Source organism: Trichomonas vaginalis, chromosome III (genome assembly GCF_026262505.1).
Source record: "Trichomonas vaginalis G3 chromosome III, whole genome shotgun sequence".
Classification (NCBI taxonomy): Eukaryota; Parabasalia; order Trichomonadida; family Trichomonadidae; genus Trichomonas; species Trichomonas vaginalis.
The window spans coordinates 4,458,197-4,480,514 of NC_067205.1; the positions used below are offsets into that span (position 1 = coordinate 4,458,197).

At 31.4% G+C, this 22,318-nt stretch overlaps 8 protein-coding genes and 1 pseudogene across 9 annotated transcripts, besides 3 other annotated features; 6 read left to right on the plus strand and 3 right to left on the minus strand.

Moving 5' to 3' along the window:
• Positions 1–3,935: part of a mobile genetic element that runs on past the window's edge.
• On the minus strand, positions 7–190 carry TVAGG3_0640670 (annotated as a pseudogene). Its single transcript has one exon. A coding segment is annotated over exon 1 (184 nt).
• On the plus strand, positions 2,364–2,804 carry TVAGG3_0640680 (repellent protein 1 family; the record flags this gene model as incomplete). Its single annotated transcript, XM_001318456.1, has 1 exon — positions 2,364–2,804. One exon carries the CDS (start codon positions 2,364–2,366, stop codon positions 2,802–2,804), a length of 441 nt encoding a protein of 146 aa, XP_001318491.1.
• On the plus strand, positions 2,854–3,090 carry TVAGG3_0640690 (uncharacterized protein; the record flags this gene model as incomplete). The annotated part of the gene is made up of 1 exon (XM_001318455.1): positions 2,854–3,090. One exon carries the CDS (start codon positions 2,854–2,856, stop codon positions 3,088–3,090), a length of 237 nt encoding a protein of 78 aa, XP_001318490.1.
• TVAGG3_0640700 (uncharacterized protein) lies at positions 3,257–3,691 on the minus strand (the record flags this gene model as incomplete). Its single annotated transcript, XM_001318454.1, has 1 exon — positions 3,257–3,691. The coding sequence occupies one exon, from the start codon at positions 3,689–3,691 to the stop codon at positions 3,257–3,259; it is 435 nt and encodes a 144-aa protein (XP_001318489.1).
• A 2,673-nt stretch (positions 3,936–6,608) lies between the features above and the next one.
• Positions 6,609–7,390: a mobile genetic element.
• Positions 7,391–9,631: 2,241 nt separating this feature from the next.
• Positions 9,632–9,823: a mobile genetic element.
• A 600-nt stretch (positions 9,824–10,423) lies between these two features.
• TVAGG3_0640730 (tubulin beta 4 chain) lies at positions 10,424–11,802 on the minus strand (the record flags this gene model as incomplete). The annotated part of the gene is made up of 1 exon (XM_001318453.2): positions 10,448–11,791. One exon carries the CDS (start codon positions 11,789–11,791, stop codon positions 10,448–10,450), a length of 1,344 nt encoding a protein of 447 aa, XP_001318488.1.
• Positions 11,803–13,333: 1,531 nt separating this feature from the next.
• On the plus strand, positions 13,334–14,362 carry TVAGG3_0640740 (protein transport; the record flags this gene model as incomplete). The annotated part of the gene is made up of 1 exon (XM_001318452.1): positions 13,334–14,362. One exon carries the CDS (start codon positions 13,334–13,336, stop codon positions 14,360–14,362), a length of 1,029 nt encoding a protein of 342 aa, XP_001318487.1.
• A 3,175-nt stretch (positions 14,363–17,537) lies between these two features.
• Positions 17,538–18,665, plus strand: TVAGG3_0640750 (glycine-rich protein family; the record flags this gene model as incomplete). The annotated part of the gene is made up of 1 exon (XM_001318451.1): positions 17,538–18,665. One exon carries the CDS (start codon positions 17,538–17,540, stop codon positions 18,663–18,665), a length of 1,128 nt encoding a protein of 375 aa, XP_001318486.1.
• A 1,011-nt stretch (positions 18,666–19,676) lies between these two features.
• On the plus strand, positions 19,677–20,306 carry TVAGG3_0640760 (glycine-rich protein family; the record flags this gene model as incomplete). The annotated part of the gene is made up of 1 exon (XM_001318450.1): positions 19,677–20,306. One exon carries the CDS (start codon positions 19,677–19,679, stop codon positions 20,304–20,306), a length of 630 nt encoding a protein of 209 aa, XP_001318485.1.
• Positions 20,307–20,446: 140 nt separating this feature from the next.
• TVAGG3_0640770 (glycine-rich protein family) lies at positions 20,447–20,986 on the plus strand (the record flags this gene model as incomplete). Its single annotated transcript, XM_001318449.1, has 1 exon — positions 20,447–20,986. One exon carries the CDS (start codon positions 20,447–20,449, stop codon positions 20,984–20,986), a length of 540 nt encoding a protein of 179 aa, XP_001318484.1.
• Positions 20,987–22,318: the final 1,332 nt, after the last annotated feature.

Here is a 22,318-nt window from a genome sequence, read left to right on the forward strand (position 1 = left end):
AACCATTTACTCTTTCTTTGCTTCAGCTTCTTTAGCTTTTGCTTCAGCTTCTTCTCTAGCTTTCTTCGCCAGCAAACGTGGGTTCTTTTGTCTTCCAGCAGCTAATGCAGCAAGTTGTTTTTCACTAAGTTTTCTCTTTGGTCTCTCTGGCTTTTGTTCTTGTTTTTGTTCCTTCAGTTCGGATAAAATTTGCTCACGAATTTCTTTCTTCAATGCTTCAACATCTATGACCCCTTGGGTCTTGTCCGTAGGGCTTGTCTGAGTCATTTGACTGCAGATAAAAAACAAAATTAAAACTTTAACCGATGTAAAATGAGCTTGTCAAAATCAGAGCGAGAGTCTATTATATTAAATGACGCCAGAGGAATACAACATCCTTTCTATTACGTAAGTCAGAGTAAAGATGGTAAAATATATGTAAGAAAAAGAAAGGTTCCATTAGCGAATACAGAAGCGACAACATTAAGGTGCATGGCAAGGGCGAAGCCCATATAAAACCTTCTGTTCAAACTGAGCCACCAAAAGAACCAGAAGAAAAGAAGCCAGATGTACTTTCAATAACGAACCAAGAGCTTATTGCAAAGTTCGTGAATTTCATTGAAAAACAAACCGAGTCAAAGAACCCTGACCCACCAGTGAAAGAAGTTGAGACAAAAGAGAATGTACAGTTCATTGAAAATGTCAAGAAACAACTTCCACCACGAATGCCAAGAAGAAGAGTGAGAATAATGAAGTAAATAGATATTTTTATCCGAAGTAAATACATGCAGAACGAACAGTTAAACGAATTTACTCCAGCAGAGCATATTCATCAGATTCGCTCATATTTCGATATCATAGACAATGCAGTTCAAATTGGTGACACTAATAGAAAATATTCTGACGCAAAGATTCCATCACAACCTGGAACTGCTAAAGATAACACATGGGTAACATTCAATCTCTCACTCCTGGTGAAAATATGTTGGACCTTTACAATACATTCATTACGTATAAAATGGAAGGTCAATTTATTGCAGATAAAGAAATTGGTTCAGGTTCCAATAAAACAAACCCACCAGGATTTTGGATTGGTTTCGATGACGCTTTCTATGCAGTTGCTGGATATCAAATCCTTGCAAATGGTCGTATCGTATATTCTCAAGACAACGCAAGAGAAGAAGCATATATAACTTCAAACTCACAAACTACCGAACAAATAAAGAAAGTAGATGTTTTCAAAGACTCGACATGAAGATGTATGGAGTCATTCGGGAACATGCAGAACAGGACAAATTGTTAGTGGTCCAATTACAGCAGGAAAATCATTTGATTTTAAGCTTCGTTTAAGAATTCCTGTTAGAAGATTCCTTCCATTAGAAGCTATTCGATTTATTCCAGCTTTTGCAGGAAACATTCAGCTTAAAGTAAAGTTCAGTAGCGACGCCTTACAATGCACATCTATATCTGTAAATGATATCATTGCTTTCAATCCAACTCTTAAAGTTGCATTTGCTTCAGATTCAAATCTACCGACAAATAAATTTGTTCCATGGAATGAACCATTCACTATGATAACGAAGGCAGTAGAAGCTAGTGGAACAGTTACTATTACAACTGTAACCCAGCAACTATTTCGAACAAAGATGGATTTTAATGAATGTTTCATTCATCAAAGTCATTCTCTTTAGACCCTAACATTTATACAGAACTTGTAGAACATTATACAAACGAGGCTTTATGTTTTCCTGTTAAAGTTATGGATTGGATTCCTATGGACGGTTCATTCTCAAAGAATACAGATAGTTCAAGTGCAACATTTACAGCAGCTTATACGCCTATTAATGTTAAAAGTATTTGGGCACTATTTAGAAAGAAAGACAACTATTATGTTAATTTTGAGAACCCTAAGTTTAAATATCTTCAGCTTTCCATGGGAGCTTATGGAAATATGCCTGCAGAACCTGAAAAATCATATGGACCTGTATTTTATGAAATGGTTGCGAACGCTTGCAATACAAACAATGATATGATAGGATTTAATGAAGATGTTATGAGGTCATTGGTGTGATGATAGTGTGGAACATAAATGGGATAGCTATGACAACACACATTTCTTATGTGGTTTTCCAACAGAAGTGGACTTTTGCTTCCAGCAAGGTCAAACATCTACTGCTCCAATAACATACAAATTGTCTGTTAAAGGACCTATTGAACTAGCAACTGAAAACGTACCAAAGCCACTTATTGGATTTATGAGGGATTGTTGCTTTGCCATTCAGGTGCGTGCTAATGGAATCCCAATAATAAGATTAGATGACTATAACTTAGCTACGGACGACGGTGAGGAATAAAGGATGAACGTTTATTTTTAAAGCTTATAAATGAGTTCTTCATCAAGCTCTCGTGAACCTTCACCATCTGTGAAACAAACTTTACCAAACGATTATGGAGCACCTATTGAATATTTCTTACGAGCTGCACAATGGCAAAGAGCAGTCTCACCAAGGTTAGGTGTTCCACTAGCTCCTGTCAAAAATAGCATTTGGTCAAGTCCTTATATAAAATATGGTCTCCCACTAGGTTTGCTAGCTACAGCAGGAGCAGTTATGATGTTGAAAAGAAATAAAGCAAATGTTGTAAATAATACTGAAGTAGCTGAAGTTAAACAAACTCCAACACCTTCACAAGCAAAACCTTCAATGACTCCTGAACCTATGGAAGTACAAACTCCTGTTCAAAAGTCAACTCCTAAACCGACTCCAACATTTAAACCAGAACCTACTCCTCAAATAAATCGTAAAACTCCTGCGTTTCCTTACTGAAAAAATAACGTTATTTTTATTTAATATTAAATTTTTTATTTAGAGTAAAATGACAAATAAAGTCACTGAAGCAATGAAACAAAAGTTTTTGGTAGAATACATTAAATCAGGAACTATTCCAGAAGGTTTTTACATTCATACTATGAAGGATGGTAGAGTTCAGTTTAGAAAGATAAAGCAACCATTAGATAGAGAAGGTATATTAAGGAAGATTAAACTTCATGAGGACAACATTGCTGAACTTAAGAAGAAGTTAGAAGAGTTGGAGAAAGGAAGAGAGTTATAAAGCAATGAATTCAACAGGGTGAAAAAACAGGTGAAAAAAGAGGTGAGATCTCACCACTTCACCTAAATTTATTTTTGTGCTATGTTTTCATACGTGTGAGGGTGGTGATATAATTAATTTTTAAGTTTATTTTTTTTATAAATGACAGAACAAAAATATAACATTTCTACTCAGCAGGAATGAGACCCTTACTGACTATGTATTCGTTTAATGCTTGATGAAAACAATGGTACATATTATCGTATGGGTATACACAACGTCTGTTTCCATCGTCGTCGTATATGTAGAGCTCAAATCCAGTCCAACCTTCTTTTGTACAATATGTAGCTTTATTTAAGTATGCATTTATGTAGATAAGGCAATTTTCTTCATCGCTCCAGAAATAATTTTTGTTCTTTGTTGAAATAGTTTTCGTTCCTCTGCGACCATAAGGAATGTATGCAATGAACTTTGCGTCATATGGGATTGTAATATATTCAGGGTTTCTTTCATCGTCAATGGGTCTGTCTTTGTTAAAATGCATGTTTCTCAGTTTTACTTGAGTTTTGAATAGTTCACGGAAACGTTCTGGGAAAGAGTCATAGTAAATGTAGTCAGACATGTCTTTGTAATGAAATAAAAAATTAAAAAAAAATAAAAATAGGTTATTTTTTATTTAGTGAGGACGGTAGTGAAGTCGTTAGTGAAGTTGTTTATGTGTCAGACGGTTTTGTAAATATTTAAGGTTAAGTTGGTGTTATGGTTGTGTTGTAAAATATACGTTACCGGTTTCGTAAAGTGTCAAAACCGTTAAGTGGTGTACGGAGGCGCGCAGTGCCACAGTACGCAACTTAGGGATACTAACTATAAATGGTCATCATCTTGCTCAAAATGATGGCAAGTTTTGGTACATGAATGGCATAAAGCAACTAAAAGCAATAAGACCAATTGGAAAAAGGATGATGTCACTTTCGTGCAGTGAAGCAGATGTAGAACGTGTAATATCTGAATTGCGAAAGACAAGAAATTCAATGAACGAATCATGCAAAGAAGAATATGTAGCATGCCGCTTCTTCATCAAGTTGAATGATGATCAATTTGATATTTGATTTTGTTTTTTAATAAAATTTATTAAATAATTTGTTTTAAAAAGTATTATTTTTATTCGTAAAGATATTAGACAGAAGGTGGCCAGCCTAATGTCTATCAATCTTTAATATTAGTAGTAATTTCCGCATTTCTGAATGATGATTGATTAGCTTTGTTGTTATTGATGTAAAACTGGATAAGTATTAAATAATTATATTAATCTTGGCCAGGGGACTGCTGATGGCCAGTCAGCAGCGGCCACTATGAATCATTATAATTATTTAATACCTAAATTGAGGTAAAAAGCAATAAGACTTGCCGAGCCTCATGCCCCTACCTCATATAAATAGAATCACACTTTAGTGAATCAACATCTATAAGAATGAAGTGTTTTGAAGCTGAAATAATATTGAATAGAAATTAATTTTTTCTGAAATTTTGAATGAAATTATGGGAAATAAAAAAATTACTAAATATTGTATTCATACAAATATATTATTTTAAAGGAAAAATAGATGCTGATAGAAACGATGAAAATTTTTGAAAACTTTACAATTAATTTATGTTCGTTAACCACAGAGCTTGCAATCCAAAGCTCACGTTAGACAACAAGAGTCATGAAGTCTCATACTAAGGGATATCCAACATATATTTTAATAATCTAATGTTTGTGACAAATATTGGGAAGAAACGTTTTTCCCGAAAAATAATCGTCTTTTGATGTTTTTCCCGAAAATCGTTCCGATCATGACGATAGACCTCCAGGAATATGAAATATTTGTTTTTGTTAAATTCTATGTATGCAATTAATCAGGGTATACCTTGAAGTTATTAGATCTAAGCAGATGAAGGATCTTTGTTTTTTATATAAGATTATATAATTTGATTATATTGATTTACAATGTAAATCTGTAATATTTTATATAATTTGTTGTTTTGATCCATTACACAATATTGAATTAGTTCAAAACTCTATATTAATATGTTTTGATTGCGCATATTCATGATAACAGAATTTGTAATAAAATCAAGGTTAAAATTTAATTACATATACTATGGAGTTATATATTATGTGAAGTAAATAAGATAATATAAGAAAATAAAAAATTATATAATTATAAAAGATCAAAAGAGTCTATGTTTTTCCAACCTGAGTGTTTGTATGTAGTTATAGATTTGAAATGTAATATAATGTATTTCAATAGTTTTAAGTCGAAAATCTAATATGATAATAAAAAGTGTAATTCTAGCATTTTTATGAGACAAACCATTAATTTTCCATATTTTATATATATTATATGTATATTTTGGTAATTATTCAACATTAATTTAAAATTATGGATAATATAGTAAATAGTAGATATTAACTCTTGATTGTGAATCAAAACTAGATTGGAATAGATCAATTACATATAGTTAACTGCTTATATATGAAAAAACAATATACATAACAAAGACAAAGGAATAAATACAATTTATCAATTAAATACATTTTTAATCATTTATAATAGATCTCTTTATATAAAATTGTTCAAAAAAGATTGTGTTAAATGATGGATGTAAAAATAGAACAATCCAGAATTCACTCATTTATAATTAGTATAAATCAAAGATATTAACTAAATTAAGGTTTCCTTAACTTATATATATCTTGCCTTATCTAGTAAGATTGAACAATCTTATAGTTTAATAGCCAATCCGTTAAATATTTTAATTCGTATCGAGAAGAGATACTAGTATAATGTTAATAAACAATATTCAAGATAAAATAAAATATTATGGCACATTTTCTAGAGATATTGATTTCTAATATAGTGCATTTCAAATCAATGATAAAAAAATAGAAATTCTATAGGATATGCTGGTTATTTTCCATTTAATTCATGTGTAAACCTTACTTTTTCAGTGTTATTGCTCAAATTCATTGAATGAATGAATATTGATTAAGAATTTATCCGAAACTTCATAAATCACTGATGATTTAAGCTATTTAACAAAATTAATCAAAATTCTAGGATCAAGAAATTCCAAATTTTTTCTAAATTCAGCATTTTGAAAGTATTTTTAACAAAATTTCGAAATATTTTCTTGATTTCAGAAATTTTTTAGAAATTTTCCATCTCAAAACTAATCAAATTACTTCAAATCTGCCAATTTCATGCAATATTGGAACTATTTCAACAGATTTAAAGCTCATATAAAAATAATTGTAAATATCTTCTTTATTACGGAGAATTTATCACACGATATAACATTTGCATACTAAAATCTGCATATTACACTGTATTTGTTCATTTTTGTTTAATGAATATTGATTATTCATACTAACGTATTCATTGAATCAAAGATCAAAGGATATTACTGACAATCAGTGATATAAAATAATTAAATTAATTAAAATAAGGGTTTCGTTTTGCTAAAATTGTCACTTTTATAGCATATTTGTTTTTGAGTAGGGGTAATTTTAGCTAAAAGTGACACACCCGTGAAGGATGTGATTACCGATCGGTAATTTCGACAGTTTAGAATTTAAAAATTTTTATGGAACTGTTGCGAGTTTCATAAAGAATTTAGGGAATATAAGCAAAGATTTGAATCAAAATCTTAGACCTAAGCCGCTCGATTCGCTCGCGGCTTCTGCGAATTACAGATCAGCAAAGATTTGAATCAAAATCTTCGAACTAAGCCGATCGCTTCGCTCGCGGCTTTCTTTATTATTTTAAATTTGCATATTTCCATCAAAAGTTCATAAGGTAAAAAATTTCGTTTATTTTTACTAAGAAAAAAAAGGTTTTTGATAATAAATTTATTTTATTTCGAAAAAGTAGCAATAATCGTAAAAGGGTATTGATAGGCTTGCTAAAGTAACTAATTTTAGCTGTCAAATACTTTTGTATTTTGAAGTAAATTAGTATAAATTTGTTTTTACTTTTATTTCGAAAAAGTAACAATAATCGTAAAAGGGTATTGATAGGCTTGCTAAAGTAACTAATTTTAGCTGTCAAATACTTTTGTATTTTGAAGTAAATTAGTATAAATTTGATATTATTTTAACTCCCTTTGAAAACCTCAATTTTCCATACAGAGGGAACGGGAATAGCATCCAATATTCCCTGAGAATGGTTGCGCATTCTCAGTTCCCTCTATATTTCGAACGAAGCTCTCATCGGTCTTTTTTTTTAATACTAAACGTTTTTTTCCCTGTCACTTTTAGCTAAAATTTGGGTTTGCCATTTGTTTTTGGATGTTTTGCGAAACCAAAAAAAAACTATGATATACAATGTGTGTGTAAAGAAAATACTTTATTTACTAGTTAAAAAATCATTTGGTATTGATCAAGTTATTTTTTCTGGATAAGATATTATATGGATAATTGGATAGAAAATACAATTATATAATCTTGTACCTGGTTTAATTAAGCTAATTGTCATCAGAAACTTGTAATTTTTATGAATTTCAGATTTTCTTTTCATTACTGCTTTTCTTAATAGGTCAAGTTCTTATTTACGTTATAAAGTATGATATTTACAAATATCAAGTTATCGTGTTTTTTGAGAAATTATGAGAAACAAACAAAAATGAAAAAGATAGGAATAGCAATGAATAGTGATGTGGGTATAGAAAATGTAAGAGATATGAATGCAAAGCAATCAGTATTTAGGACATTGACCATAGATTTCGAAAAAAAAATGCTGCATATTGAGCGAAAACTATGATTATATTATAAGGCTGTCATTTAAAGCATAATGAAACTATTCCCTTTTCATTTTAATCGAATAAGATAGTAAAGATTTTTGAATTAGCTAGAAACTGATGAGATGTTTTCACAAATCAGATTTTTAATCTCTATAATGCATAATTCACTCAATATCTCAATTTTGATATTGCGAGATATTTTTGCTATCGGTTTCGCAATTTTGACACAATAGCAAGAGGGTTCTATAAGCATTATTATCAACGTAGAATCTGAATATCATATCAGAAAATGTCGCAAATCTGACATTTACCCGACCAAATAGCAAAAATAATTGAATACTTTTCGCAAAAACTTTAAAAATCGATAAAAATATGAAATATAGATATTAAAGAGACTTTTTATATAATATTCATAAAGATTTTCCAAAAATATGATACCGCAAAATTAAAAAAGTGACGTCTTGAGTGGAGTCAAAGGTCGAAATTGCTAGCTAAATGTTTTTTTAGCGAAATTGCGTATTGTACGTTTTTTTTGCAAAACGAAACCCTTAATTAAAACATCTCTCGTTTCTTTATTTAAACTCATATCTTTCGATTAAATTTACAATTTCATAATTTTAGCATTTTAATGCAATTAAATTAGTACCAAATTATTACATCCTCCGATTCATTTCAAGCCACCCCAAACATTTTCAACTCTTTTACAATTTACATCATATTTTTTACAATTATCGAATTTTTATCAGATTTAGTATATCGACGATAAATTTTATCGAAATATAAAAGCGTGTTACTTACTAATCAGAGTTTTTCGCGATTCATATTTCAATTTACAAATCCAAGCATTGCTTTTCGTTTTCAAACATCAATTACTGCACTAAAATCATCTGCTTATACAAATCATAAAAAAATTTAAATACGATTGAATATTATTTTTATTTCGCGATTTATTTACAAATTTGCAGCTCACTCATATGAAATTTTTCGAAGTAGTGAGTTTCCTTGTTTAATTTCTTAAATTATGAATAAAAATTTACTTTTATTAAAATTCTACTTATAAAACTACTTTTTAACCATAAACACAGTCATATATCATATATCATAAGTATGTGTAACTAGTCGCCAGTATTTTACTTCATATTGCGATACTTTTTTGATTCGAATCTTATTCTCATTATAAAATTATTGAATTTAACATAATATTAATGGCAGATGCAATATATAGCCTATGAATTTTATGCCCTTAACTTAAATTGTATTATAATTCCCTTATATCAATTAAATTATCTTAATTAAGTTAGCATATTTATATAATATACTATTTTGATTAGTTAATTCATATTCATATGTTCTGAGCTATCTATCATATCAATTTCAGAAGTGAAATTCAACTCCTTCATACCAAAATCAATATCCTATGGGTCTATCGTCATGATCGGAACGATTTTCGGGAAAAACATCAAAAGACGATTATTTTTCGGGAAAAACGTTTCTTCCCGACAAATATTCAACATAAAATTAAGTTTTCGTTTCGTTACAAGGCATTCATACTTTGGAGATATCATATTTAATGTACAGAAAAGTTAATATTAAACAATACATGCTAAAGAATTAATAAATAAGATAATAAAATAAATTTATACGTAATTACTTTCATTTAATATGCTTTATGCTGTATAATATTGATTAAGAGGCATTAAAAGGTTCCATAGTCTGCTTTTATAGGCAAGATTTTTGATAAAAATTTTAAATTTTGAAAAATGATGAGAAAAGGAAAAAAAGGTAAATGAGAGCAAGAGGAGGGAAAAAAAGAAAAAGAAAAGAAAGGGAAGGGAAAAATAAAAGAAAGAAGGACATATAAAAATTTAGATGCGCATTCTTAATGCCGATGCGGCTTGCCGCCGAGGCGCGATTTTTTTAGGCCTCTACGGTAACCCGGCAATGTTTTTTTAAATCTTGTACAGCCCTACATAAAAATGAATAGTCAAGCTACTTTCTATTCTATTTGTCAAGGAAATAGCGTTGAACTTGAGTATTTCAAAAATCAAAAAATTTATAAAAAATTTGAAAATGATGGTTCATATCTGATTTTTTTCTATTATTAAATTTATAAATCAAAAAATGAAGTGGATACAATACATTAAAAATCACTGCATTAACAAATTCTAAAAAGATTTCATTAAAATAATAGTTTAATTTCAATATATTATTTAATTGAGATTTACTTTGATAAGAACAATCTACCATGTTACATATATCCTTTTGTTATATATGTTCTCTTTGCAAATGTTTATTATAGCTGTTATTTCGATCATATATAAGTGATATATCTATAAGCACTAGAAAATCTTGTTGAAACAATGGATACTATGACTCAAAAACTCTACCATTTAATAAATCTCTTATATAATGATTTAATTTCCAAAAATGATTTTCAAATTTCTTTTAGAAATCAAAGAATTTGTCATAGAAATGATTGATTCTTTCAAGATAACAACAACAAACTTATAAAGAATGAAAATTAAAAACAATTTTGAAATAATTTTTATTAAAAAAATTACAAAAAGTTATCAGGAACCAACATAAAAATTGTTTAAGCAGCAGCCTCACCTTCCTCATCTTCTTCGCCTTCGCTCTGTTCTTCGACGCCGGCTGTTTCGTACATTTCGTACTCCTGGATGAGATCTGTCATGTTGGAGCGAGCTTCATCGAATTCGACTGTTTCGAGGCCTTCGTTGACGTACCAGTGGATGAAAGCACGGCGAGCGTACATCTTCTGGAACTGGGAGTCGACACGTGTGAAGAGTTCACGGAAGGCTGTTGTGTTGCCGATGAATGTAGCAGCCATCTTAAGACCACGTGGTGGGATATCGCAGATAGCGGACTTGACGTTGGATGGGATCCACTCGACGAAGTAGGATGTGTTACGAGCCTGGATGTTAAGCATCTGCTCATCGACTTCCTTAGATGACATACGGCCACGGAAGTGAGCGGAGGCTGTAAGGTAGACACCACGGCGTGGATCGCAAGCAGCCATCATATTCTTGTTATCGAAGAGCTGGGATGTGAGCTCTGGGACTGTGAGAGCGCGGTACTGCTGGGAACCACGGGATGTGAGTGGAGCGAAGCCAACGATGAAGAAGTGGAGACGTGGGAATGGAACAAGGTTGACAGCGAGCTTACGAAGGTCGGAGTTGAGCTGACCTGGGAATCTGAGTGAGCATGTTGTGCCGGACATAACCATGGAAACAAGGTGGTTAAGATCGCCGTATGTTGGTGTTGTGAGCTTGAGTGTACGGAAGCAAATATCGTAAAGTGCTTCGTTATCAATGCAGAAAACTTCATCAGCAGACTCGACAAGCTGATGGACGGAGAGTGTGCAGTTGTATGGTTCGACGACTGTATCAGAAACCTTTGGAGATGGGACGATGGAGTATGTGGAAAGGATACGATCTGGATACTCTTCACGAAGCTTGTTGAGAAGGAGTGTGCCAAGGCCAGCGCCTGTACCACCACCGAGGGAGTGGACAAGCTGGAAGCCCTGAAGGCAATCGCAGGATTCAGCCTCTTTACGGATAACATCAAGGATGGATTCGCAAAGTTCCTGGCCTTCTGTGTAGTAGCCCTTAGCCCAGTTGTTACCAGCACCGGATTGGCCGAAGACGAAGTTATCTGGGCGGAAAAGCTGACCGAACTGACCAGCACGGACAGAGTCCATTGTACCTGGTTCAAGGTCAACGAGAATGGCACGTGGAACATACTTGCCACCAGTAGCTTCGTTGTAGTAAACGTTGATGCGCTCAAGTTGAAGATCTGAGTCACCATGGTATGAGCCTGTTGGATCAATGCTGTGTTCATCGGAAATTACTTCCCAGAACTTGGCACCAATTTGGTTGCCGCATTGGCCTGCCTGGATGTGAACAATTTCACGTACCATTGAGAATGAAGTGATAGAAAATGAATAACGTGAAAAAACCACCACTCCATCACAATTTAAATATATAAAAAAGAATATGCGTATTATTATGTGCTGATTACAAACATGAACTTTTTGGATCAATTTAAAAAGATAACAGATTTTTACATGCATTGCAAAATAATTAAAAATTATAACACCCTTGCTTATATCAACAATAGTCTCAAATCAAATTGAAAAAATTGAAAGACTTTTTTTCAGTTTTCATTCGGAATATTGAATTTTTTCTGAATGTTTTTGTTTTATTTTCAATACCTAATACGTTAATTTGTATTACCGATAAAAGCAAACCTTCATACTTTAAATGCAATCGATGAGCTCATTATCTGTCGATCGATATCACTCATTTCTTTTTTTACTGAAGTTGAATTCTTTCAAATGTTTTGAATGATTTGAGTCAATATCTATATTTAATAATAGAATTATACATCTTATATAATTTAAGATATATTGCTCCTGGAAAAATTCGAAAAGCCCGACAATTCATCAACTTATTTCATTCTCAAAATCCGCTTTCTAACTATTAATTACAGCCTTTCAAACATTCCCAAAACTCAGTATGAATGTTACTTTTTTGAAAATGCATCATTAGCTTCATTTTTAACAATTTATTGAATCCACATTTGCTCTAAAACACAGTTTTATAATTTGAAACAAGTTAAATTCGTCAAATATAAAAATTTAATAGAAAGAGCCATTCGAGAACCTTCCGCAACTATGATTCAATCTAATTGCAAATTGTAAATTCTTTGACAAAAGCATAACACTAAATTCTATCCCACAGAAATATATATCTTAGTAATGCTATAGTCAGATAAGCGATTACTGTTATTATGATCTCGATTTTAACAAGAATACAGAATTTGATATCCACATCCAGCAAAAAAGGAATTAATATTATCTGAAGTGTCATCAAATTACAAAATAAGATCGTTTCTATGAAGAATTTAGAACTTTTTCCAACGATTTTGATTGAGATATTTTTATTATCTATTTTCACTAAGAGTTAATGCAGCAGTAAATAGACAGCAATGAATATATTATGTTCCAATGCGATTTAGTTATTTAACGAACATTTGATTAATTGACACATTTTCTTTTTGCAGTTAAATGAGGTTTGTTGATAACTATAAATATATATTCTGAAATGTATCTTAAATACGCCATTTTAGATTCTATTATTTTTTTCTATATTATTAATTCTATAATTTTGAACTGATTCATCAATGAATAGTTCTATTAGACAAAATTAAATATTGTGTAACGAAATCACATGATTTACAAATGATCGCTTACCGCAGAAAATTTTCATTTGGAGAATCATTCAAATTTGAATTGAATACAAATCAGCGATCGTTTGCATCATCTAATTCATCTTAATTTCATAGCATAGATTATCATAAGCCTTATTATCTATTATAAATTTTTAAGATTAGATTTTAATTCTATCAAAATTGAATTGATCGTAAAGTTTTAATCCAAAATTCATCATAATTACGCGAAATGACTAATCCATTCATCCTTGGCGCAGACAACTATAATCCATTTGAACATGATGATGAGCCATTGAAGGACCCTGAAATGAACAATAATCAAGTTCAAAAGCAAGAAAACAATTCAATTTCTCAAGAAGTCACAAATAATCAAAATGTTTCTGAACCAAAAGAACCCGAAACGAAGAAGACAGATACAAACACAACTAAGAAATCAGATTCTATCATATCACAGACTATTAACTTGATGAAGAATACTAAAAATGGATATAAAGATCCCGCAACTGGAATTTACATCACAGAAGAAGAAATGACAAGAAAAGAACAAGAACTTGCAAAGAGAGAAGCATTGATCGCTAAGAGAGAACAAGAAATTGAAGAAGCTAAAGCTAATGGTACATATGATCAGCTTAACACACACAAAAGGAACTTCCCAATATACCTAAACTGGTATGCATATTATCCAGACGAAGATCTCCCAGAAGACTCACTTCCAATAGTGAAACAGAAGATGATTTTGATCTACGTCGGCTCAATTCTGCTGATTTTGAATTTCATTGGCTGTTTGATCATTTTGTTCTGGGCAGGATCAGCAGTTAAGTCACCTGCAGCAAGCATAGTATTCAGTTTGTTGTTCATATTCGTTGGAATTCCACTTCTCTTTGAATTAAGTTTCTTCACACTCTATAATGCTTTAAAGTTGCAGAAATCACTTAAATTCATTGGATTTCTAGTTGCAGATGGTATTTTCATCATATTCATGTTCCTTTTGGCACTTGGTTTCTTAGACTATGGATCTATTGGCTTCATTGTATCAATTGATTGTTTGTCAAAAGTAAGTAATAAGTTTGCCGGTGTTTACTGCATTATCTGGTCAATTTGTATTGCTGCATATATTGTTATAACATCACTTCTTTGGATTCGAGAGTACAGATACTTTACAAATCTAAATTCTTCCAAGAATCTGCAGTTCTTGCATCTAAATATGCAAATCCATCTGACATCAGTGAACATGTCTAAAACTATCTTTCATTTGTAATATATTCTAAAAATTATTTGTAATCAAAATTTCATTTTTTTTCATAATATACAGATTATTTCACATAGAAAATTTTGAATGAATGAATTAAGTGCAATTTCATGATAATTTTGAATCGTAGCGAAAGATCAACAAAATAAACTATAACTCACCTTACTCTTAAATTAAATATGATATTTTGATATTTTTAATCGAAAATTCAATTAATGCTTTTATGAATAGCAATTTAATTTCAAAATTGATATTCTATAGTTCAATTAATGCACATGCAATGTAATATATGGCACATTCATACCAGTTAGTTTGGCATGATTACTTTCCAAACGAAGTTTATTTTGAATTTTGTCGAAACAGAGAAGGAATTAATTGAAATAATGGTCATTATTTCATTTATTATGTTTATCTTCAAGATATTGGAAGTCATATCAGTGTTAGCATCTCAAGTCAAAGTATTGATACTAAAATTCTTTTACATACTTGCATTTTTAATCATTGCACATCTCATGAGAACAATTATACAAGTGGCTGCTTATACCTCTCTGAAATTTTAGTATGTGTCTCGATAAAAGAAATTCAATACTGGCATATCATACCAGAAATTGAATATGGTACCACCACCACCATTCGAATTTAATCCATCTTTAATTCTTGATTGGTCGCCACCTCCAAGTCCAAAAGTGCCATTCACGGAGCCAGAAACTCCCGATGTTTGGGTGTCTCCTTTGCCGTTATTACCTTTACTATTAAAACCTATAATGTTTCCGCCCGGGCCTCCTTGATCATTAGTGTTTGAAGCCCCAGCCCCAGCAGCAACGATAATTCGACTTTTCAATGATTAAAAATTTGATATCAGTTTCACCACCTCCACCATACACATATTCTGTCATTCTGTCATAACCTTGTGAGCAAACATGCAAATAAAACTTTGTTTTCTCTAAAAGAGGAATATATCCACGAACATATGAAACACCCGAAGGGTTATTGTTATTAATATATAAGAATCCACTCGAACAGCCCCATAATTCAAAAATGTAATTCCCTTTAGACAACTCAAGGTTATAAGGGGAAAATTTGTAATAATTGGCCCCATTAAAACTATACTCAAACGAAATTATCAACGATTAATTAAATTTAAAATTATGAAGATTTAACAAAAACAACCATAAATTATAGTTACTCAATACACAAAATATCCCTTTTAGGCATACCAAACTACAAGCATTTTATAAAATGAAAACATTTGATACTTTTGATTGAAACGAATTAATCGTTCATTGAGACCAAGTCTCTATTTCTGAAAAATGATGGGAAAATATTGAATTGTGCGTTAACATAACTATATTTATGTGATAATTATTTCAATAAAGTAAATCAATATCTGATGGCGACAATACATTATTCCATTGCATGATAATACATAATTTTGATATTGAGGTAGAGATTCAAAAGGACTTAGTAATGGAAGAAGTACCTGAAAACTCGAGACTCCAACATTTTCCGCATTCAATATCATTCCAGGAGCAGAATAATAGGTCCTTTCGATTTCATTTCCTATTAATGAACACTTTTCGATTGTCATTTTTGATAAACCATTTTGATATAAATACACAAAAAATAAATTTTTTCCTTTATTATTTACGAAAGAGCATTTCGATATAGTTAGTGCTGAATTTCCCTCAAGGAATGCTACTCCTTGATATGTTTCATTATTATCGACAATCATATTATCTGAAAATAAATGATTTACGTTCCCCCAGAAAAGAATTCTATTTCGAGTTGCCAAATTTGTTGAAAATAATGAATACTTTAAGGAACTATTTGTAAACAAACAAAAAGCAGTAACATCCTTGCATTTATTCTTCGTTTCATTCAAGGAGGATAATTTGGCATGTGAATCAATTTCTAATACTGGTGCAAAATCACCTGTTCCATAACAGTTACAAATAGATATCATAGATACGTATGGCAATTGGCTACGGATAGTTATTGATTGACCGCTATTAGGAGCAACGTTTGCGGAGTTCCGTCTACAATTAACTTTGTTGACAATGATGTGACCGAAATCTAAAAAATGAAGACATCCACCAGTTTGAATGTTTTCATTAGTTGTGCAGTTTTCAAATAAACATGTATGAACAAGAGTTTTTGTGCTTTCGCTTTGACTATAAATTTTAACACTGCAGCGATTTTCAACATCATGAAAATGAGCAAAATAAATGAAGAACTATCCATTGCCTCTAGCAATCCATTCCACGTTTCGGCAGAATTCAAAATTCCTTTCATCAGGGAAATAATCACGCCAAACTAACTGATAAGAATGAATCATACATAAACAAACAAATTTCTATGCAAATATTGCTCAATTTAGTAATATATTTATTGAATTCAGAATCTTTTAAATACAAACTTGAAAATGCATTGAAATAATTCATGGTTATTGCTTTTCAACAGTTACTGATGATTTTGGTAATAAAAATTTCAACATGTTTGTTGAGATGAAGTAGGAGACGATAAACTAAAATTTAAATGTCCAAACAAATATTTGAAGGGAACGATAATTAGTTTATTGCAAGAATTGTTCAGCAAATAATGCAACTGCAAGTGATCAATCGATCAGGATACAGAGTACAAAATGTAATATTGATTTATCATCAATATGTCAATGTAAAGGAAATGGGAATTTTGCAGCCTCATTTATAATGTTACAAATAATGAATATGTGAAATCATTATTTTAATATAATAGTATATTGAATTTTGCACGATATTCAATATATTTACAAATTTCTGCACAGAATTTGAGGGACTTCATTCCCGATTATGCAAAATCTTTAAATAGACAGAATATATATGATGTATTTTCGGTATTTTTATTTGAACAAACAAACAGTATAATATAGGGACTTTAGTATATATCACTATAATAACAGCTCATAAAAATACCAACATATAGATACGCACAGTTAAAATGCGTAACTGCCATATCTCTATATACTTTTGAAAAAAATCGGCAAGAAAAAAAATCCGAAAAAAGTGGATCTTTTCCTCGAATAATTTACTCCAATGCAAAGAAATGTATTATTTACCCCCAATAAGTTCTAGATAAAAGTTAAATTCTCATTAAAATATAAATCAAAGCAGAAATTTATAAGAAAACATATGAAATTTAAATTTAAATGTCGGTTGAAATTAATTTTGGCGAGTATTCATTATTAAATGACGAATTATATGATTATACAGAATGTAATGATTCAACATGTGAATTTTATTACCCTTGTGATGATAAGGAAATATGTTCAGGATTCAAGCTTAATCTTAAACCAGGACACTATTTTTTCGAAGTTTATGGGGCTCAAGGATCTCAGGAAGATCATGATATAAGCGAAAGTCAAGGAGGAGGTTTAGGAGGTTATGCACGTGCCGAAATTACGATTCGAAAGAAAATTCCTTTGTATCTATTTATTGGTTCTCAAGGAGATTGGACTGATGAAGGACCTAGCGGTAAATCATTTAATGGTGGAGGCCCCGGATATAATTCAGGTCCAGGTGGAGGTGCGACCGACTTCAGGATGTTTGAAAATGAAATTCGCAGTCGATTTCTTATTGCTGGTGGTGGAGGGGCACAAGGGGTATATTACAACTTTAATGATGAGTCTGATCTTGAACCAGAAGAACCAGAAGACCCAGAAGAGCCAGAAAAACCAGACACTGATCCTGAACTTGAGCCAGAAAAACCAGACACTGATCCTGAACTTGAGCCAGAAAAACCAGACACTGGTTCTGAACTTGAGCCAGAAAAACCAGTCAAACCAGACAAGCCGAACACTAGATCTGTTAGATCAGGATCCAAACTTCGCGAAATAGAAATGATATCATATCCAGGGGGATATGGTTGGGGAGATAGTGGAGCAAATGGAAGTTTTCCTAATATAACAGGAGGTACACAATATTCACCCGGTGATGGCTTTCTCAATGGTTATTTTGGGAGGGGGTGCGCTTTTCATAGTAATGGAACACATGGAGGTTCTGGAGGAGGGTTGTTTGGAGGAGGTTGCGGCAAAAATAAAGGGGCTTCAGGAGCAGAAGGTTCAGGATTTGTTTATTCTGATCAAAGAACTGATCAAATATTCGAAATAAAAGATATTGAAATAAAAAATGGTTATTTGACCTATGGAATCAACCAAGGAGACGGATTTGCAAGAATTACATTGTTGTCTCCTATAAAACTAACAGAATATCATTATAACTTTAAGAATAAGAAAATAAATACTCTAACTATATTTATATTTATAAATAAAAAGTAATTCTTAAAGGGCATCTAAATTAGAAATTTATGGGCGTTTTCAGAAAAATGCGAAGGGAGCGACAGCGACCGAGCATTTTTCTGAATATGCCCATAAATAGCAATTCTAATTTCAAAGGTGAATCGCAAAAATTTTAGGGCGTATGATTATTTTCCCTTGAAAAATAAAGCTTTAAAACATTGATATTTCAATATAGCGTACATTAAATAATACATTTATTTTATAAAAAAACGATATAATTTTAATGGACAAACTTTCTCAACTGATGGTCAAATCCCTTAAATTCCTTTCCGATTCATCCATCCTACTGCAGAGGTGATGCTTTTATTCAAAGATTCATTAGTCCTTCTAATAATTAAAATTTCAAATTTAATTTTAACCCCATAAAGGCATCAGTAGCTTATAAGATACTAATTTCATTGGGATTTAAGTACATTATCCATCTATTGGATTCAGAATAAACCATTACTTTATAACATTTTTTGCAGAAATTTTTCAATGGAAAATAATCGTATGTCCCAAAATTTTCGATTAATATTTGCATTAGAATTCGTTTTTTAATGGAGAGAAATTGTATTTTTTATTATATTGAGGTTGAGATACAAAATAAGATAATACAATATTTGTGCGTTTGAAGCGAGAATCAGATCGAAATTAAATTGTTGATTATATGGAAATCTACAAATATTACTAGAACGATACAAATAATATTGATCATGTATAATCGGACTGTATCTCAATTTATTCAAATTATTTTTATAATAAAATTGATTATCCATTATCACGTCGCAATTTTACTGCTTCTTATTATAAATTTAAATTTAAAAAATTGAGACACTTCTTGTCCTCTTTTTGACTCCAAAATAAGGTTAAATTATTGATCTGCTGTAAAATAATTTACTCCGAATACAAATTAAATTAATTTATCTTATTCTAAACCAGAGTTAAATTCTTATTAAATGATAAAATAGAGAAGAAGCTTATAAGAAAACGCAAGAAAATTAAAATGAAATGTCGAACGAAATTAAATTTGGCGAGTATTCATTATTAAATAGTGAATTATTTAATAATCCAGAATGCAATGATTCTTCATGTAAATTTATATATCCTTGCTCAGATAAACAAACATGTTCAGGTTTCAAGATCCAACTTAAACCAGGACACTATTTGTTTGAAGTATATGGTGCCCAAGGATCTCAAGATAATTCTTATACAAGTGCAAGTCACAAAGGAGGTTTAGGAGGTTATGCACGTGCCGAAATTACGATTCGAAAGAAAATTCCTTTGTATCTATTTATTGGTTCTCAAGGAGATTGGACTGATGAAGGACCTAGCGGTAAATCATTTAATGGTGGAGGCCCCGGATATAATTCAGGTCCAGGTGGAGGTGCAACCGACTTCAGGATGTTTGAAAATGAAATTCGCAGTCGATTTCTTATTGCTGGTGGTGGAGGGGCACAAGGATTATATCACAAAATTATTAGCGGCGATAATCCTTATTTTGATGGTGGTACTGAACGTACTCCTTATACCCCTAGAACTGATCCACCTGTTGGTGATGTGGTTGTTGTGAATGAGACTAAATCTCCAGCTGATGAGCTTGCAATCCCCCTGTTGCTATTAAAAAACCTCTGGAATTAGAAACTGTTTCAAATCCAGGAGGATATGGTGGTGGAGACTTTGGAGCAAATGGAAGTCTTCCTACTATAACTGGAGGAACGCAATATTCACCAGGTGAGGGATTTTTAAGTGGATTTTTCTATAGTGGATGTGCGTTTCATATGAATGGAACGCATGGAGGCTCGGGAGGAGGGTTGTTTGGTGGAAGTTGTGGCAAAGATAACGGAGCCTCTGGAGCAGGAGGTTCAGGATTTGTTTATTCTAACCAAAAACCAAATCAAATAAATGAAATCAAAGATATTGAAATACAAAATGGCAATTTAAGTTACGGAATCAATCGAGGAGATGGATTTGCACGAATTACATTATTGTCACCTATCAAATTAACAGATTATCTTTATAACCTAAGGATTAAGAAAATAAATCATCTTACTGCTATATTAAAAAGTAAATCAAATCATAGCTCTTTTTGTTACCAGATTTCGTTGTCGTTGTTCTTTGGCAGAAACTGCATCCTATCGTGGCCAATCTTTTTCTTCAACCTGCTTCTGCAATTAAACAGGAAACACTCACCAGCACTCGAATTTTTAAATGAATCGAATATTTCATGCGATGATGTAACGTCTGCAAAAATTGCGCAAAAGCGATTATTTAATATTGAGTTTGCATATTTGTGCGTATTTGAAAAAATTTGGAGTTGAACATTATTAAAAATCAAATCCATTAATAAAGTATAGCAACAGTCGCATGTGCAAAAAATATAAAAGAAATATTCATTTTTGACTACTTTTCACGGATTAATTTTAAAATACACAAATAATGCACATATTGAATATAGATTAATCCTTTTTGCTTTTTTTTGCATTTGTAGGAAAACACTTTCATCTTTGGATTGGAAATCTTTTAATCTCAGTTAATATTATTTTAGACAACTCAGAAAATGATCAATTGATTGCATTCAAAGAAGGAACAACAAATTTAATAATGCAAAATGTATCATCATTGTAAAACATTACTGTGAGTGCTATTATGACACTAGAAAATTGTTCATCAGTATGAAGTAGAGAAATGGAAATGATTTAGCATCATATGTCGATGAAAAGCAGTATATTTAGAATAATTTCGAATTGATTGCTAACTTCTCTCTCTCTTATTTAAAGATATTTACATGATAATTATTTCAATAAAGTAAATCAATATCTGATAGCGACAATACATTATTCCATTGCATGAAAATATATAATTTTGATATTGAAGTAGAGATTCAAAAGGACTAATGAATGGAAGTAATACTTGAAAACTCGTGACACCAGGATCAGAAAAGTATGTCGTTTCAATTTTGTTTCCTATTAATGAACATTTTTCGATTATCATTTTTGATAAACCATTTCGAAAATTATAGGAATAAAATAATTTTTTTTCCTTTATTATTTACGAAAGAGCATTTTGATAAAGTTAGTGTTGAATTTCCCTCAAGGAATGCAATTCCTTGAGATGTTTCATTATTATCGACAATCATATTATCTGAAAATAAATGATTTCCGCTCCCCCAGAAAAGTATTCTATATCGAGTTGCCAAATTTGTTGAAAATAATGAATACTTTAAGGAACTATTTGTAAACAAACAAAAAGCAGTAACATCCTTGCATTTATTCTTCGTTTCATTCAAGGAGGATAATTTGGCATGTGAATCAATTTCTAATACTGGTGCAAAATCACCTGTTCCATAACAGTTACAAATAGATATCATAGATACGTATGGCAATTGGCTACGGATAGTTATTGATTGACCGCTATTAGGAGCAACGTTTGCGGAGTTCCGTCTACAATTAACTTTGTTGACAATGATGTGACCGAAATCTAAAAAATGAAGACATCCACCAGTTTGAATGTTTTCATTAGTTGTGCAGTTTTCAAATAAACATGTATGAACAAGAGTTTTTGTGTTTTCGCTTTGACTATAAATTTTAACACTGCAGCGATTTTCAACATCATGAAAATGAGCAAAATAAATGAAGAACTATCCATTGCCT